This window comes from Paroedura picta, chromosome 1 (genome assembly GCF_049243985.1).
Source record: "Paroedura picta isolate Pp20150507F chromosome 1, Ppicta_v3.0, whole genome shotgun sequence".
Taxonomy (NCBI): Eukaryota; Metazoa; Chordata; class Lepidosauria; order Squamata; family Gekkonidae; genus Paroedura; species Paroedura picta.
Genome location: NC_135369.1, coordinates 14,672,686 through 14,690,452, shown reverse-complemented (window position 1 = coordinate 14,690,452; position 17,767 = coordinate 14,672,686). Strand labels below are relative to the sequence as shown.

Genomic DNA, 17,767 nt, shown 5'->3' with positions numbered 1-17,767 from the left:
TTCAGGAGGAGATTGGATGAGCACCTGTCAGGAATATGTGATTTTTAAGCCCTCCAGAAGGTGTGGGGCTGGGCTGGGTGACCCTTTGGGGTTTCTTCCAGCTCTGTGCATGATTCTGATCACATCCCTTACTAGCCTCTAAACATGGAAGCCCCATTTAGCCATCCTATCAAGCATACATGAAAAGGCTGATCGTTACATCCCCTCAATTCACCTCCACCTTTGGCCGCCTTTTGTCATTCCCTTTCCGGCAGGGTTTGATTCCCCTTTGTTTCTGCACTGCTTCTCGTTTGCATTCTCCTGGCCTTCCAAACCCATGAGGTGTCTTGAATGCAAGGCAAGGCGATGCCGTCATCGGTTAGCACAGGGCGGCTCCCAGGAGGAGCAGCCAATCTGCGGGGCAGGGCCGGTGTGGGGCGGTGTGGAAGGAGACAGTCCAGCCACGGCCAGGGCTGGCGGAAGGTATGAGATTCTTCAAAGCCGGTGCTGGATGGCCAGCGAGTCCAGGGATGCTGCCTCCCTGTCACTCAGCAACCGTCTCCATGGCGACCCTGGGAGGGCGAGGATGCTGGGAGCCTGGACCGGGCGGCAAGGTCCCCAGCAGCCACCACCCGCGGGGAAGTGACTTACTTCCGAACAATTGACTCCGTCTGCCTGCTGCCACGGCGACCTCGCTCTCTGCCGCTCGCGGTAGCTGCTGCGGAACCAAGGAAGCGTACCGCGCTGGGTGCCTTCTAAACCAGGGGTAGTCAAACTGCGGCCCTCCAGATGTCCATGGACTACAATTCCCAGGAGCCCCTGCCAGCATTCGCTGGCAGGTGCTCTTGGGAATTGTAGTCCATGGACATCTGGAGGGCCGCAGTTTGACTACCCCTGATCTAAACCATCTAAACATGGGAATCGGTGCTTAATTTGCCATCTGGAATGTCAGCGAGCAAGAGGCAGGGATGCTTGTCCCCAGGTTACAGATGCTGTATTGTTTTCTCCGGCTCCCGGACTGCTGAGGACAGCCACCCCACATTTTATTTAATTCATTTATTGATAAAACACCTTTCTCCCCCAACGGGGACCCGAAACGGCTTCTCTCATTTCTCCTCTCCGTCTCTTTATTCTCACCAACCTGAGAGGTTTTTATTATTTATTTATTGTACGGCAGAGTTACACACAAAGTATATACTAGTAGTAGTGGTTAAGAGATGCGGCTCCTAATCTGGCCAGGTTGGTTTGATTCCCCGCTCCTCCGCATGCAGCCAGCTGGCTGACCTTGGGCTAGTCACAGACCTGTTAAGAGCACTTCTCACAGAGCAGTTCTCTCAGAGCTCTCTCAGCCTCACCTACCTCACAGGGTAGTTCAAATTGATCTGAATGCAGCAGGATCCACAACGGAAAAAAACAAAGTAAGTGCAGAATCAGCCCTATACAGATCTTCACTGAAAGCTTGCCAATCTGCCCTCCATATGTCCCATCATGGCCTTGAGACAAACCTGGTGATGGGTATTTGGAGCACGAGGATTACAGGTTGATGCTGACTGTCTGGAAAAGTCCTTAGAGCAGATTTGGATAGAGGCAGATGAAGCAAATGTTAAATCAGGATTGGACTCTGTATTCCATGTGGCTGATCTGAAGTTACTTGTATCTTTGGTGTTGAAACTGAGATGCAAGCCATGATCTCTATCCCAGATAACCAAGGGCTTCACTGTTCTTATCATTAACTGTGTAGCTCCTAGGTCCATGGTGGTTGCTTAGAAAAAGGAGGAAGAGAGGCTGACTCTGCGAAGGCTCAAGGGGGTGGCAGATTACAGAGCGATTGGGATGTGAGTGTCCTGCATAGTGCAGGGGGTTGGACTAGAAGACCCAGGATGTCATCTGCAACTCTATGATTCTATGATTCTAGTTGGTTTTTATACTTCGCTTTTCACTGCACAAAAATAAAAAATAAACAAACTAATAAATAAACAAATAAATGGAGTCTCAAAACGCCTTACAATCGCCTTCACTTCCTCTCCCCACAACGGACAGCCTGTGAAGGAGGTGAGGCTGAGAGCTCTGACAGAACTGCTGTGAGAACAGCTCTAACAGAACTATGACAAGCCCAAGGTCACACAGCTGGCTGCACATGGAGGAGCAGGGAATCAAACCCGGCTCTCCAGGTTAGAGACCCAGAAGAATGAAGGTAAGTTGAAAGAAGAAGAAGAAGAAGAGTTGGTTCTTATATGCCGCTTTTCCCTACCCGAAGGAGGCTCAAAGCGGCTTACAGTCGCCTTCCCTTTCCTCTCCCCACAACAGACACCCTGTGAGGTGGGTGAGGCTGAGAGAGCCCTGATATCACTGCCCGGTCAGAACAGTTTTATCAGTGCCGTGGCGAGCCCAAGGTCACCCAGCTGGTTGCATGTGGGGGAGTGCAGAATCGAACCTGGCATGCCAGATTAGAAGTCCGCACTCCTAACCACTACACCAAACTGGCTCTCTACTGGCCATGCAGCTTTGCTTTTTAGAGTTACCAGCTCCAGGTAGGGAAATTCTTGGCAATGTGGGGGTGGAGCCTGGGGACAGCGGGGTGTGATGTCATCAGTTTTCATCCTTCAAAGAAGCAATTTTTCTCCCAAGGAATAGATCCCTGTAGTCTGGGGATCTGTCATGATTCTGGGAGATCTTCAGGCCTGATATGGAGGTTGGCAACTGTACTTCTACAGCACAAATGGACTAAGGAATAATTCCTTTGCAGAGCTGCACAGAATCAAAATGGCTATTCTATTGCATTGCATCAGGGTTATCTTTTCGTCAAAGGAAAAGGCATTTTGTGCTTAGGAAAACCATGCTCTAAATGTCTTTTGGGAATGAGTTTGTCACCCGGGATCAGGATTCAGAATCAGCAGCTCGCTGGGAGGGCAGTATAGAAATCATCAAATCAAATAAATAAATACAACCAATGATACACATGTTATTTATGAGATTTCTTGGTAGAAGCCGGAAATCAACTCATCTGCTTCCCCAAAATTATCTCTCAGCTCATGTGTATGTGCTTATTCAGCCACATACATGCGCTGGAATTCTCTCTGGCCCAATATGCCACAGCGCTGTCAGATGACAGCCTTGAACCCTGGGGATTGTTGTTGAGCTTAGAATTCTGTGTCTTTGGTAAATTACACACCCATTTTAAAAGTTTTTTAAAAAGATGGTCCACAAAAGTTTTATGTAGTAATAACATCACAGAATTTCTGTGTAGATTCCTATCAAATACTCAGCTGTGGGCACCGGCCCTGTTCTATGTCCACCATGCACACAGAATCTTGTAAGATTATCCGGGTGTGGACACCCATCATGTTAAATGCCCAACATAAGCAGAGAATCTCGTTTAAGATTAGCCACCCACCAAAAATATCTGACTAGGACCTGAGTTCAAATTCACCACAGGGTCATGAATTTCACTGGGATATAATGGACCAGCCAGCAGTCCTTTCTTCCACTGGCTTCTAATCCTGCAAGGCCGTTGTGAGGGGAAGAGGAGGTGTGGGGAATAACATACGCCATTCTGACATCTTTAGAAGAAAGAGACAAAGGAAGAAACATTGTGAGCCAGAAAAAAAACCTTTTAGGAGAAAGGTGCTCAGCTAACATTCTGAGGGGGAAGGATTCAGTGTCAAACAGCAGCTGCTAACTTTCGTAGCATTCGTTGATGTGGTGTAATTAGTGGGAAATCAATTAGAATGTCTTTAATTTTTCTTTTCTTTTCCGGAGCCGTGGAAGTGACATTCACAAGTACATTATGCCACAACAAATGTGCTCTTAAAAAACCGTCCCCTAATTCAGGTTCCATTTGTAGGTGCTGGATTGAGTTGGAGGTGCATAAGGTACAACAGCCGGGAATTTGATGCACAGGCTTTTGGAGGATTGCTTTAGAAGAAGAAGAAGAAGAGTTGGTTCTTATATGTCGCTTTTCCCTACCCGAAGGAGGCTCAAAGCGGCTTACAGTTGCCTTCCCTTTCCTCTCCCCACAACAGACACCCTGTGGGGTGGGTGAGGCTGGGAGAGCCCTGATATCACTGCCCGGTCAGAACAGTTTTATCAGTGCTGTGGCGAGCCCAAGGTCATCCAGCTGGTTGCATGTGGGGGAGCGCAGAATCGAACCCGGCATGCCAGATTAGAAGTCCGCACTCCTAACCACTACACCAAATTGGCTCTCGAATTATTTAAAAAATAATGAATTATTTAAAAAATAATTCATCCCAAAGATTTCAGGATTAGGTAGTGGTGGCTTTTTTTTTAGAAAAAGGGTTTCTCCAGGGCAAGTCTCTATTGAAAATGCCATTCAACAACTTATTATTTATTTAGCGTTACTTCAGGTAAACTCCATAAGGCCTATTTACATCGTGTTATGAATAATTCTGTTTTGATAATACCCAAATATACGCAGCACCATACAGAAAACAGATCCCTGCCCCCTAAGGAGATGGACAATATTAAATTTTCCCAAAGGGGAGAAACTATACAAGGGATTGAGTTCCAAACCTCAGATCTATTTTTTTTAAGGGTCAAGGATTATTGACATAATTGGGCTGTACCACTTCAGTCTGTAACTGAGGGGGATTGCACTTCATTTGAGCCACCCCCACGTCAAATTTTTGTTTAAGAACATCCTACAGGTAGAAGTGTTCCAATTCTTTTGTAGCCATGAAACTCAGCCTTGGAATGGCTGTCCTACCTCCGTTCTGGAAGGGCGGTAGATTCCAGTTAAGCAGGGTTAAGAAAGATTCTCCACTAGTGATCCCCAAGAGCTGGTGCAACAGAAAGAACATTCAGTAGACCAATGGGAACTTTCTAGTTTCAGAGGACTCGGAGCTTAATTACTTGCTTTGCATGCAAACGGTCCTGGGTTCGAGTCTCTGGCATCTCCGGTTTGTTTGCAAACTTAGGCTTTCAAATGCAATTTTTGTAATCATGATTATCAAAATAAAGAAACAAGAAATGGAGCAAAGGCTTTCCCTGCAAAATGTAAAGCAGCACTTCATCCTGCCTGCCCACCCCCTTAACTACAACAATCGATCCATGGATACTGTGACCAGGAACAGAGAGAAAGGAAATAAATTTAAAGGAACAAATTGTTGGCTCTTTGCTTGGGAAACATACAGCAGGGATTTCACTGAAAGAGAAGTGCAGTTGGATGTTTCTGGGGAATACAGTGCTATATTAGAATAATTGAATCATGGAAGGGACCTCCTGGGTCATCTAGTCCAACCCCCTGCACTATGCAGGACACCCACATCTCAATCGCTCATCCACTGTAACCTGCCACCCCCTTGAACCTTCACAGAATCAGCCTCTCTGTCAGATGGCTATCCAGCCTCTGTTTAAAAATCTCCAAAGATGGAGAGCCCACCATCTCCCGAGGAAGCCTGTTCCACTGAGAAACCACTTCTTCCGGATGTTGAGACGGAATTAATTTCATCCCATTGGTTCTGGTCCATTGTCCGGGGCAAGAGAGAACCCTTTATAAAAGCGTAAAAATATTACATTAGGCAGTCTTCAAGCAGCAGCAGAACAGATATCCGGGATGCGAGGCTGATCCTGCATTAAGTTGGACTAGATGGCCTGTAGGGTCTTTTCCAACTCTGTGGTTCTAGGATTCTAAGCAGTAGCTGGACAGATCCTTATTTTGGGTGCTTCAGGCTGATCCTTCATTGAGCAGGGGGTTGGACTAGATGACCTGTAGGATCCCTTCCAACTCTATGATTTTATACTTCTACCCCAAGTCAAATTCCTAATGTCATCTTGAGATAGAAAATTTTCCAGAAAAAGACATTTTAATTAGCAGTAGCAAAAGGCACTGTGTTTCACAGTACTAAAACATGACGACCTCGAGAAACCAGAGTGACTTGACACAGAATGCTTCTTTTGCACACTGAATAATTCACACTAGCATGGTTCCTTCACAAACAAGATTTTAAAGAACCAAGACACATTCATGGCTTTTAAAGGGAAAAAAGGGCTCTTCACTGTGACGGAACATAAACTGCAGGAGACATTTTGTAGCTGGTTCCATCCGTGGCAGCTGTTTTGTGAATTCCAAAGACAGGCTCAGAACATTTGGGGACCCCTGATGAAGGTGTTGGTCTTAACCTTAAAAGCCCTAACTCAGACGTTCTCAATTTTTTCACTATACCACTGAGAACCCGCTGAAACAAATTTCAGACTTTGAGAAACCCCCAGTTGTGGTGGGATCACCCAGAATACGGTTGGGAAGCATAGCTGTGGACTCACCCACCCAGCGCCCCTCCCTACCCCCTCCCGGCCCATCACTGGCCATTTTGGGAGGGGCAGGTGGGTCAACCTGATCATCTAGGGCCATATCACCTGATAAACGTTTAACTCATTTAAAAATTATTTTAAAAATTGTTACCCACCCTGAGTGATGTGGAAGGGTGGGATATAAATAAGAACTTATTATATTATTATCATTAATGAACTTGTGCAGTATTTGTGTACCCTCAAAGGTTAAACAGGCTTGGGGCAAAAATACTGGGGGGGGGATGTATACTCCAGACACTGTTCACTTTAAGCAAGCTGTAAATGGTTACAGTCAATAATTTAGCAGTATTGTTTATTGATGTACAGGGGGCAACAGTCTAAGAGGACTAAATTGGAATGGTCACTTTATGATGTACGTTTGTGAGGGGGGGGGAGGAGCTGTGTCTCATTGGAAGAGCCTTTGCTTTGCATACAGAAGGCCCCAGGTTCAATCCCCGGCATCTGCCTTTAGAAGGACTGGGATGCAGGAGATGTGAAAGGAAGACCCCCTACCTGAGATACACTGGAGCCACTTCCAATCTGAGTAGACCAGCCTTTCTCACCTTTTTTACCACTGAGAAACCTCTGAAACCTTCTTCAGGCTTTGAGAGACCCCTGAGGTTTGTGCAGAATATGACTGGGAAGCATGGCGGTAGACACGCCCACCCGGGGCCCCTCCCCTTCCCACCCCCTCCAGCCCCATCATTGGCCATTCTGAGGGGGAGGTGGGTCTTCTGACAAAAACACAACCGGACACACCCATCCACCTTGGAAGAGCTTTATTGCTCAGTGCGGAAAGGACGCCAAAGTTATTTTATTTTGTTTCAATGTCACGGTCCGACCTCCCACGCTCACCACTCCCACCCTGAACTCCTCTGGGTTTTCTTCCCCCTTTCTCCATGTTCGCATTTCACAACTAAGCCTCTTCTAAATAGGTCACTCCCCAGAGAGAGAGAGGGAGAGAGAGATGGTGAGGGTCGGCCATGGTTGCCTGGGTAGATTTCTTACCCAGAGAGGACAGAAAAATCAAGGCCTAGATCCGATCCGGAGCGCATGCGCAGACGTGGAACACACTCGGAACACCGGGGCCCATCGTGCGCGCACACCCCATAGCCTCAATGGGACAGGGAGGCTGTGCATACTGAAAAATTCCCACCCCCTTTTCTCGCCCCATTTCCCCCAGGAACGAGAGGGGAGGATCTTAACCTGTGTGCTATACAAGACGAATCCACCCCCAAATTGGGATCATGAAATAAGCCCCACCCACTTGATGGAGGGAGGCCGAAAGAGCCCCAGCCCAGCAAACACCGTCCCGTGAGAACCCTCTTTTGTCGAAGGGGCAGGAAACGAATGAATGAATGCTCTTAACATTTCCAGACTCGGAGACATATCTACATTCAAAATCTGTTTTGTACCACTCTCGGATCTGGTACTATCGTACTGCTATAGCAGTCATTAGCCAGTTGTGGAGGATCGCTACAGCTAGAGCGCCCTTGTCTGCCCCAAAGAATGCTGGGAACTGTAGTTCGGTAAGGAAGCAGGGAACTTCCAGTTTGTCTCCGTTCTTACTGCCACCAGCCATTGACAGACCCACAAGTCCTAAAATTCCCTGGCCAGAAGAGAAGGGCTGTTAACCCACTTTGCAATCTCTAGCTTTAATATAAATTGCCAGCCTGCGGGCAACTGTGTCAGAGTCAGACGAGAACTAATTAATGGGGAATGTGTCTTGCGGGTGGGGGGAGGGGACTGAATTGCCTTTCCGTTCTGAATCCTCACTTTAGCGTAATCCCCCTCAACACCCAACTATTTCCCAGTGGGTCCTCTATTCCAGCTGTAACAATAGCCCTGAATGGCAGACAACGCTGACCACAAGCCTGGCTTTGTCCCCTTTTCAATTCTGCCCTAGAGGATTCCCTCCCCACCCCTCAACTGGTTCATGGTCCATCCAATCCTGCATGGGTTAAAAGCTAGAGTCAAGTCCGGTCACACCTTAAAGACCAACAAGATTTCCAGCGTAGGCGCTTGCAAAAAACAAAGCTCCCATCATCGGATACAAGTAGGAACAGAGAGCTGTGATCCTTTACATTCCAGGTAGAAGGGGGATAAAAGGACCCAGGGATTGCCATTCCTACTTGCATCTGATGAAGAGAGCTTTTCCTCTTGAAAGATCAGACTCTGGAAACCGCGTCAGTGTTGAAGGGGCTACTGGACTCGAATGTCACTCTCCCACTGCAGACCCACAAGTCCACCCCACTTCCAGCCTCTGGCATTCAGAGTCACACTGTGCGCATGTGTCCATGTCCTACTGATCTATTGTACATCCTGCAGGATCAGACAAAGGGGCCATCTAGGCCCGCATCCCTTCTCCGACAGATCCTTCCAGGAAGCCTGCAGGAAGGGCAGGAAGGCCCTGGCCTTCCTGTGTTCTTTGCCCCCCCCCCATCTGGCATTCGCCGGTACACTACCCCTAAACACAGATGTTCCATTTTGCTACCACAACAGCAAACAGCCCCCACTGGATTTATTCCCCATGAGGCCATGCTCAAGGAAAGGAAATGTTGACAGAATTCTGGAGCGGGTGGGGGAAGGGACAAGCCTGGCTCTTTATATTTTTGTGATCTGTCACAGTGCAAGGATCCATGAGAAATGGTGGAAGCGTTTGTCCTGCTCAGATACCTCTATGGGTGAATTCCCCTGCCTGAACCTAAGGGGGGGACAGGTCTTTCCCATGCCCACAAACCAAACGCACCTGCCAATTAGCAGTACAGAATTCAACATTCTAGTCCTCATGACTGAGGCATGTAGGCAGCGTCTGACAAAGTCTCAGAAGGCGGGGTCTCTGTCATGGGGGGGGGGGCTCCCAGAGATCAGGAGCAATGGCCTCAGTGCCCCACACTGCCCCTTAGACTTCCTCCTAAGACTACTAACCCACTGCACCCCCCCCAAAAGCCCCATCTCCATCTAGACACCCTCTTTCTACTCTCCGAAATCCTGATGAAAAACTCCACGTTCCTCTTTCACGCAGGCGGGGACCGCGGCAAACGGTGCAAAACAAGCGGACGTCGGCTTTCTTTGCAAATAATAACGACAATGTGAAATTCTCTCGTTATCCTCGGAGCAGAATGTCAAGAAAAAGGGGGTTGACCCAAAAAAACCCACCTATTGCCTGGCTTACGGGTCGCTGGAAGGGAAGGGGGAGGAAAGGGACAAGGGTCTCGCCCGATTCTTCCCTCCCGTTCTTGGCCCCAATCCCCAGGGGCCACAAGGGGGCTTCGTCTCCACCGCCCTTCCCGGTAGGATCACAGTGGGGTCCCCGATGACCTCCCCACGGGCCCTTGCCGATGTCCGTTGCGGTGACACCCTTCCCCGCCATGCACGATCAGCACGGGGAAATACAAAGCATCTTGGTAGCAGGGCGGGCTCTCCAGCGGCTCCGTCTCGATGCTGCTCCCCACGTGGCTCCCGCTCAGGCTGCGGAGGACTCCCCCGCACCGTCGCGCCCCGCTCAGCGAGAAGCGGCTGCAGCTGAAAGGGAGGCGGGCGTAGAGCGCGCGGGTGCCCCGGGAGGGCAAGGAGTTGCTGCTGACAGTCCGGCGGCAGCGCTGGCAGCTGCGCAGGTAGGCCGCCCCGGCCACCACGGTGGAGTCCATCAGCATGGCTTCCGAGTAGCTGGGCACCAGCTGCTGGTTGGACCGGATGTGCCACTCCAGCTCGGTCATGTCCACGGTGTTGACGCGCGAGATGCGGCGCCCGTAAGCCCCGGCGGCGTCGAGGGGGCTGGGCCCGTCGTCCGCCCCGAAGAGCTTCTCCACGTGGTAGTGCACGTTGGCCGTGCGGTATTCGGACAGGACTCTCAGCGGCCAGGAGAGCAGAAGGAAAGAGGCCAGCCAGAAGACCCAGCGGCGGGTGTACCACGGGGGACGCCCCGGGTCGGGGAAGACCAGCATGTGCTCCTTGAAGTCCACGTTCTTGAGGTGCATCCCTTCGCGGGCCTCCATGTAATCATCCAGGCCCTCGTTCTCGCCAAAGAAGCGAGCCCGCTGGGTCAGGTACGCCGCCTCCGCCTCCCCGGTGGCGAAGCTGAAACACTTGGTGAAGCGCAACTTGGTGACGGGGTAATCCGAGAGCCCCAGCAGCTCCTTGGACACATCCTTCACCCCGTGGCCTGAGTAGTCGAACTCCGTCTCCGCCACGTGCGTGTTGACCCGCTCGTGGTAGACCTGGGTGGTGGTGTAGGCGTCCCCGTTGCGGTAGCGGGTCACCTGCCGGGTGCGGCGGATGTAGTGGTAGCTGATGGCCTTCCACCAGATGCACGGCGTGGCCTGCTGCATGCGCTGCACCTTCTCGTACACGCTGGCCGTGTCCACGCGGTACTGCATCTGGCCCTTGGCGAAGCGGTGCCAGCATTCCACCAGGTAGACCACATAGAGCATCCCCAGGAACGCCAGCGGGATGTAGATGTAACCGTTGGAGCACGGGCTGTCATGGTAGATCATGGAGGTGCCCCGGTAGGAGCTGTCATAGTTCATGCGGGTTACCGTCGAGAGGCGGCACCAGGCCATGACGCCGAAGCAGCCATACATCAACAGGGTGAGGACCAGGCATTTCCAGTGGGACTCGCGGCAAAGGGAGCTGCTCAGGGACTGCTTCAAGGGTCGCTGCTGCTCACCATGGGGAAAGTGACAGGAGGGAGGGAAGGAGACCAGAGTAGAAAGAGAGAGAGAGAGAGAGAAAGAAAGAAAAAGATGATGGCAGACTACAGAGCTTAGACTTGGGACCATCCTCTGTAATGTCCCAAATCCCCATGCCAAATGTTCAGTGTTTTAATATTTAAGAGGCTCAAGTCTCAAATTCTCACGATGAGCAATATGTAATTTGTTGTAGTGGTTAAGAATGGTGGGTTCTAACCTAGAGAACCAGGTTGGATTTCCCGCTCGTCCACATGCAGCCACCTTGGGCTAGTAACAGTTCTCTTTAGGGCTGCTATCGCAGAGCTCCCTCAGTCCCACCTACCTTATAGGATGTCTGTTGTGGGGAGCAGAGGGGCTTGTAAGCTGCTTTGGGGCTCCATTGGGTAGTGAAAAGCAGAGTATAAGAACCTAGCTCTTCTTCTCCTCTAAAGAAACAGGCTACCTTCTACCCAGTTGTACCTGCGCTCATTTATTTATATGCTGCTTTGCAGCATATAAAGGCAGCTTTTAGACGGTTGTTCTCACCTCCTGTATTCTCCCACAACAGCCCCGGGAGGTAGGCAAACTCAGATTTGGTGACGGGCCCAAAATCACAGTAGAAGTGGGGATTCAAACCCAGGTCACCCTGGGTCTCTCAACTGCCCCAGGATCCTGCAGGCTCAGCCAATCAACAGAAGGGAGCCACGATGCCCGAGGTTCACTCAGCACGTATGGTTTAATTTGCTTAAAACTACCTGATGAACTAAACCTCTTATTTTGAACACATCAGACAGCTTGCAATCCGGATGGCTAAAGCCAATGCAAACTGGTCTACCACCACCACACTTCTGGCCGACAGGAATTGTTTGTTCCATCCCAGATCTGGCTATGGTCCTTGGGAATGGATCCGTTGTGTTCCTCTAAATGGGGTGTGTGCGAGATGACTCCCTCGTGATGCCAGTTTGCGGGAGCCGAGGGGGCGTTGCCACTCAATTTCCTCCACGTTCAACTTGCCCTTTCTTCCCATCCTCCCCACCCCTCCCCTTCCCTGGCTCTAAAAGCTCGGCAGAAGCCTCTGGGAGAACCGCCAACAGCAAAGAGCTTTTAGGAAGACCCCATGGAGAGGGGGGTCAGGACGGGCCTCCGACATCCCGTCCATTTGCACTAATGCGTTCAGAGACTGGAGAGAAGGTGTTATGGAGCTGAAGAAGCAAAACACCCGATTGAGAGGTGAGGTGGAAGGAAATGTCCTCCAATCACTGGGAGAGGTTAGGAAGAGGCTGGGAAATTGGACCTCCATTGTGGAATTCCCTCTTCCCAGGTATCGGGAATGGGCCCAGGAATCCTGGTTGTTGTGACTGTTCACTAGACTTCCCTCCCTTGAATTATGAACCTCCCCAGAACATATGGGAGAATGTCAGAGCCCCAATGCCATTGAGACACCATAACTAGGGTTGCCAACCTCCAGCTGGCACCTGGTAATCTCCTGCTATTCCCACTGATCTCCAGTCAACCAGGGTCAGTTCCCCCGGAAGGAACAGCAGTTTGGGACTCCACGGCACTGTACCCTGCTAAGGTCTCTCCCAAAACTGCCATTCCTAGGCTCCAGCCCCCGAATCTCCAGGTATTTCCCAGGCTGGAGATGGCAACCTTCCTGACGGCCTGTTATAACGAGCAAAGATTACAAGAGGCAGAGCCAACCCTGGTCGTCAATTGTCTTTCTGCCCCAGTAATTCCCCTGCTGGATACGGTCCCCTCCTTGGATGAAGCTCCGCTTCTTCCCTTCCCTAAAACAAGGACCAAGTGCAAATCCTGCCTCCCAAATCCTCTGTGCCAATCAACAGTCTTGCTGTTCCCTGGGGGTGCTGATCAAACACAGTGGTCAAAGTTCAGATGACTTCATCATCCCCAAGCCAAGAAGTGAACAGACTTCTACAACTGACCCCCCCCCCACACACACAGACACACACACACCAGCACTACCTTGAATTGCCCTTCCTAGTCATTCTTTGGCACTGTGTCATCCCTCCCACCACTGGTCATATCACTTTCCATATTCAAGCTGGTAAGGCAAAAAACACTCTTTGCGTACTCCGATTCTACTGCCTCCCCCTCTCAGAAACAGAGGGCGATTCTAAACAACAAACTCCCTGCATTTGAAATAACTAGGATGTTGGGGGAAAGGGATGCTTTCTACATGCAGGGAGATGGGGATTTCCCCTCTAAACACGAAAAAAGGATTTAAACCAGTACCTCTTCGTCCAGCAGTCATAAACAAGCGGCAGAGACCACGAAAAGTTTTATTGTTTGATTTACCTGGCTTTAGTGATAAGAAGCTTGAGCAGGGGGCTGGATTAGATCAGGGGTAGCCAAACTGGCTCTTCAGCTGTCCATAGATTACAATTCCCATGAGCACCAGTCAAGGCTGGCAGGAGAATTGTAGAAGAAAAGTTGGTGCTTATATGCCGCTTTTTCTATCCAAAATCTTAAAGTGGCTTACATTCACCTTCCCTTCCCCACAACAGACACCCTGTGGGGTGGGTGAGGCTGAGAGAGCCCTGACATTACTGCTTGGTCAGAACAGCTTTATCAGGGCTGTCGAGCCCAAGGTCACCCAGCTGGCTGCATGTGGGGGACTGAGGAATCGAAGCCAGCTTGCCAGATTAGAAGTCCGCACTCCTAACCACTACACCAAACTGGCTCTCACGGATATCTAGAGACCCACAGTTGGGCCACCCCTGGACTAGACGGTCTGTCTGGCCCCATGGAACTCTATGATTCTTCTCTGATGGGCCCAGCTACCCTGATCTCGGAAGCTAAGCAGGGCCAGCCGCAGGTATTACTTCGGTGGGAGATAACCAGGGAAGGTGCTGTGCAGAGGTAGGCCATGACAAGCCACCACATCTCTTGCCTTGACACCTCGTGAGGTGTCACTGTACCTGAATCTTGACAACAAAACCGATAAGAGTGACAGCAATCGTCCGAGCATCCATACGAATCTCAGAGAATCTGCTCACCTGAGTTCCTCCACTGGGTCACTCAAGGAGGCGAAGGATTTAGAAACAGGAAATTAGGGGGGAAGGGGAAAGGTCGGAGCATTATGTTCCAGACTGCTAAATCTCTGAGCACTCGCATGGCAGGGCAGGTGGTGTCAAAACAGGATCTGAGCAACCTGGGTTTGAGCCCCCGCACTCCGCCAGAGAAGATCGCTGGGTGACCCGGGGTCGGTCCCTCTCAGCTTAACCTGCAACCATTGGCTGCAGAGGAAAGGGCACGCAGTAATGGGTTTAAACTACAATGATATAGGCTAGATATCAGGATAAAATTTTCACAGAGTAGCTCAGCAGTGGAATAGGCTGCCTGAGGAGGTGGTGAGCTCCCCCTCACTGGCAGTCTTCAAGCAAAGGTTGGATACACACTTTTCTTGGATGCTTTAGGATGCTTTGGGCTGATCCTGCATTGAGCAGGGGGTTGGACTAGATGGCCTGTATGGCCCCTTCCAACTCTATGATTCTATGGTTCTAACCTCCCTCACCAGGCTGGAGTGAAGATAAAATGAAGCCGAGCGTGCGGTAACCCACTTTGTGTCCCCCCCTGGGGAGGAGAAAAGTGGGGTGTAACTGAATTAGATAAATAAACGCCAGCCTTAATTAAACAGCTCAGCATGACTGCTCCAGGTGCCAACTCGGAATCCTTTCCTAGACTCGAGGAATAGCAGCACCATATTATTATTCAGGCCTGGGTGTTGCTGAAGAAGAGGAGTTGGTTTTTTGCCCCATTTTTTACCACCAGAAGAAGTCTCAAAGTGGCTTACAAGTCGCCTTCCCTTCCTCTCCCCACAACAGGCACCCAGTGAGGGAGATGGGGCTGAGAGAGCTCTGAGAGAACTGCTCTGTGAGAACAGCAGTCTCACAACTGTGACTAGCCCAAGGTCACCTAGCTGGCTGCATGTGGAGGAGGAGTCAGGAATCAAGCCAAGTTCTCCACCACATCCACACTTGAACTCACTACCAAGAAATAACCCAAGCCACTACGTCATGGTACACTGCTATGAATTATATTGAGTTTCCTCTGGAGAAGGAGACAGAACTGTGAGCCTAATGATTACTTGTAAGAGCCAAGTTAGGGCTGGACTAGGCCTGGGGAGACCCAGGTTCGAATCCCCATTTCCCGTGAAAAAAAGCCCCGGTGACCTTGGGCTCGGTCACTGTTTCTGAAGCTACCCTTCCTGGCAGGGCTGTCGTCCTGAGCTCCCAAGGGGGAAACCAACGTCAGAAGCAAAGCCCAAAGAAGGGCTTCTTCGGCCTGTGGGAGCCAATGCTTGGTTGGAGGTCTGAAGGTCCCCAGTCCCAGATCTGGGGAAGGTGGGGCAGCAGAGACCAGAGGGAGCTTTGAGACAATCCGACTTCGATAAGGGCATATCTTAAGGACCTTCCCCCCCCCCTCCCAAATTCAGGGGGCCAGTCCCTGGAGAGGAGGCAGCTGCAAGGCCCACCAAAAGGCGAAGCCACCACGTTAAGGCACCCGCCTCCTTGACATGCAGGGGGGAGACGCTGGTCCCAAGGGTGGAAGAGAGTGTGGGGTGGGCCTATGGGGCAGGGAGGGGGGGAGAGGCTCTCTCCACAGTAGCTCCCTCCCATCCCCTTCTCCCCACCGATCTCCCCCCACACACTTGGTTGGGTGGAGTGGGGCAGAAAGAGATGGAGATCATGGATGCAGGCGACGCTTCCGTTCCTTTATTTCTTGGGCGGGGGGGGGGGAGCCAGCATCAGTCAGCGGCAGGCTTTTCTCTCCCCCCCCCCCGCCGCCGCCTTTGTCTCCCCCTTTTCTCTCCGAAGGGCTCCTTTCCATCAGCTCCGAGCCCGTCAGGAGTCGCTGCCGCCCGCCCGCCCGAGCGAGAGGGGAGAAGGACGGACGCCTTGGTGCAATGCAGAACTTGGCGCGGGCGGCCCCTGCCTCCCCCCCCCCCCCCCCACGGCCGGTAGCAAAGCGCACCGCAAACACACGGATCCCCCACATTTCCTGCAGATCCCCCTCCCCCCAAAAAAGCCTCGCTCTCCTCCCGCAGGCAGCAGCTTTGCACGGGGGCTTCTCCGGGGGCCGAGCCCTTCTCTGCACGCCCCCGGATCCTCAACTCCGGATCGATGCCAGATCGGGGAGGGGGATGGAGGGGGGGGGGTCAGATGCAGCCAGGTCTTCTTCTCTCTCTCCCCCCCCCCTCCCCCCGGGCCGGGCCAGAAATCCGGGTTTATTTTTAACCCCGGCGGGGCTATTAATAATGTACAAAAGGAGGCACGTGTTCCCTGCAGCAGAATCGGCGACACCTCGCTTCTCCCTGCCGCCGCCCCCGCCGCCGGGCCCGCCTCGCCCACCGGCGGGGAAAGGCTAAGCCGGGAGGGTCCCGATCCTGCCCCCCCTTCCCGCAGACAAGGTCTCCCCACGCTCCCCCCCATGCCCGGCGCCCATTGTTTCCTGCCCAAGTTTGCAGGCGGCGGGGAAGGACGGGCTCGCCTCTCCGAGCGCCCAGCGCAGCCCAGCCCAGCCGAGCGCGGCCCCCGGCCCGATCCAAAGTCGTGGACGTGTGCGCCCCCCGCGGCCTCACCTCCTCGCGAGGGGGACCCCCGGCCGGGGTGAGGGTGGGCAGCTCCCCGGCGCCGGGCTGCTGCGCGCCGTCTTCTTCCCCCGCGCCGGGCATGGTTCACGCGTGGCGCCGCCAGCAGGCGCCCCGGCCGCATGTTAGGCGCGGGAGAGGGGCTCGGCGGCCCCGCGGCTGCAGCGGCGCATCGAGAGCCCTTCTCCCCGGCCCGCCGCCTCGCCTGCCTCGCCCGCCTCGCCTCTCCGCCCGTGCGCCCGGCGCCGCGGCTCCGCCCTCTCCCAGCGCCTGGAAGGGAGCCCGCTCCGGAACCCGCCGCCGCCGCCACCGGCCGCCCGCCTTGGTCCCCGTTCAGACGTGCGGCACTCCCGGCACTGCCGCGGCTTTGCACGTGTGGATGAGCCGCAGCGGGGACAGACTGGCCGCAGAAGCCGCCCGGTGGGCAGAGCGAGCCGAGGCCGAGGCCAGCGACGCCTAGATTAGAGCACCTGCCTGGCAGGCAGAAGGTCCCAGCAGGTTCGGCCCCGGGCCTCTCCGGCCTGCGGGAAGGTGACCGCTGCCAGGGCCTCCGGGGCAACTGGGATGGGATCCTTCACTGGCTTGAAGTGATACCCTGAGCCAGGGGTAGTCAACCTGTGGTCCTCCAGAGGTCCATGGACTACAATTCCCATGAGCCCCTGCCTGCAGGCAGGGGCTCATGGGAATTGTAGTCCATGGACCTCTGGAGGACCACAGGTTGACTACCCCTGCTCCTGAGCCAAACACAAGTCAAGACCTTTAAAAAGGTCAACCTAAGAGAAGTGAAGCCTGCAGCAGATTCCTTTTCACACTTCCAGGACACGGAAAGTGCTCTCCTTGACCAGGGCCTAGTGTTGAAACATGAGAGGCCTCTCCATAGTTTTATCTGACCTGCCGGTCCCCAGAATTGACTACAGGAACTTAAGTGTCCCCGAATAGAGATTTTTACATAAAGGAGAGAACTGGCTATGACGATTGTTGTATTTATTGCACATTTTACGTACAGTGGTTTTATTGGATGCCTGACCGTTGATAAAGGTGGAAACACCAAAACACGTTTGGTCATTATCTGTATATATGTATTGATTTTATTGAGCCTAAGCTAAAAGCCTTGAATCCTTAGCTTGATTAATAAGTGCTAGCATTATTTTTATAATTGTGCGCCACCCTGTGGGTTCATTTCCCTGTGGTTGACTTTTTG

At 52.3% G+C, this 17,767-nt stretch overlaps 1 protein-coding gene across 1 annotated transcript; it reads right to left on the bottom strand.

Annotated features, from left to right (window-relative positions):
* Positions 1 to 6,098: 6,098 nt before the first annotated feature.
* On the bottom strand, positions 6,099 to 17,049 carry TMEM151A (transmembrane protein 151A). The gene is made up of 2 exons (XM_077323036.1): positions 16,558 to 17,049; positions 6,099 to 10,946 (listed from the first exon to the last, which is right to left on the bottom strand). The coding sequence occupies exons 1-2, from the start codon at positions 16,648 to 16,650 to the stop codon at positions 9,585 to 9,587; spliced, it is 1,455 nt and encodes a 484-aa protein (XP_077179151.1). The 5' UTR covers positions 16,651 to 17,049; the 3' UTR covers positions 6,099 to 9,584.
* Positions 17,050 to 17,767: the final 718 nt, after the last annotated feature.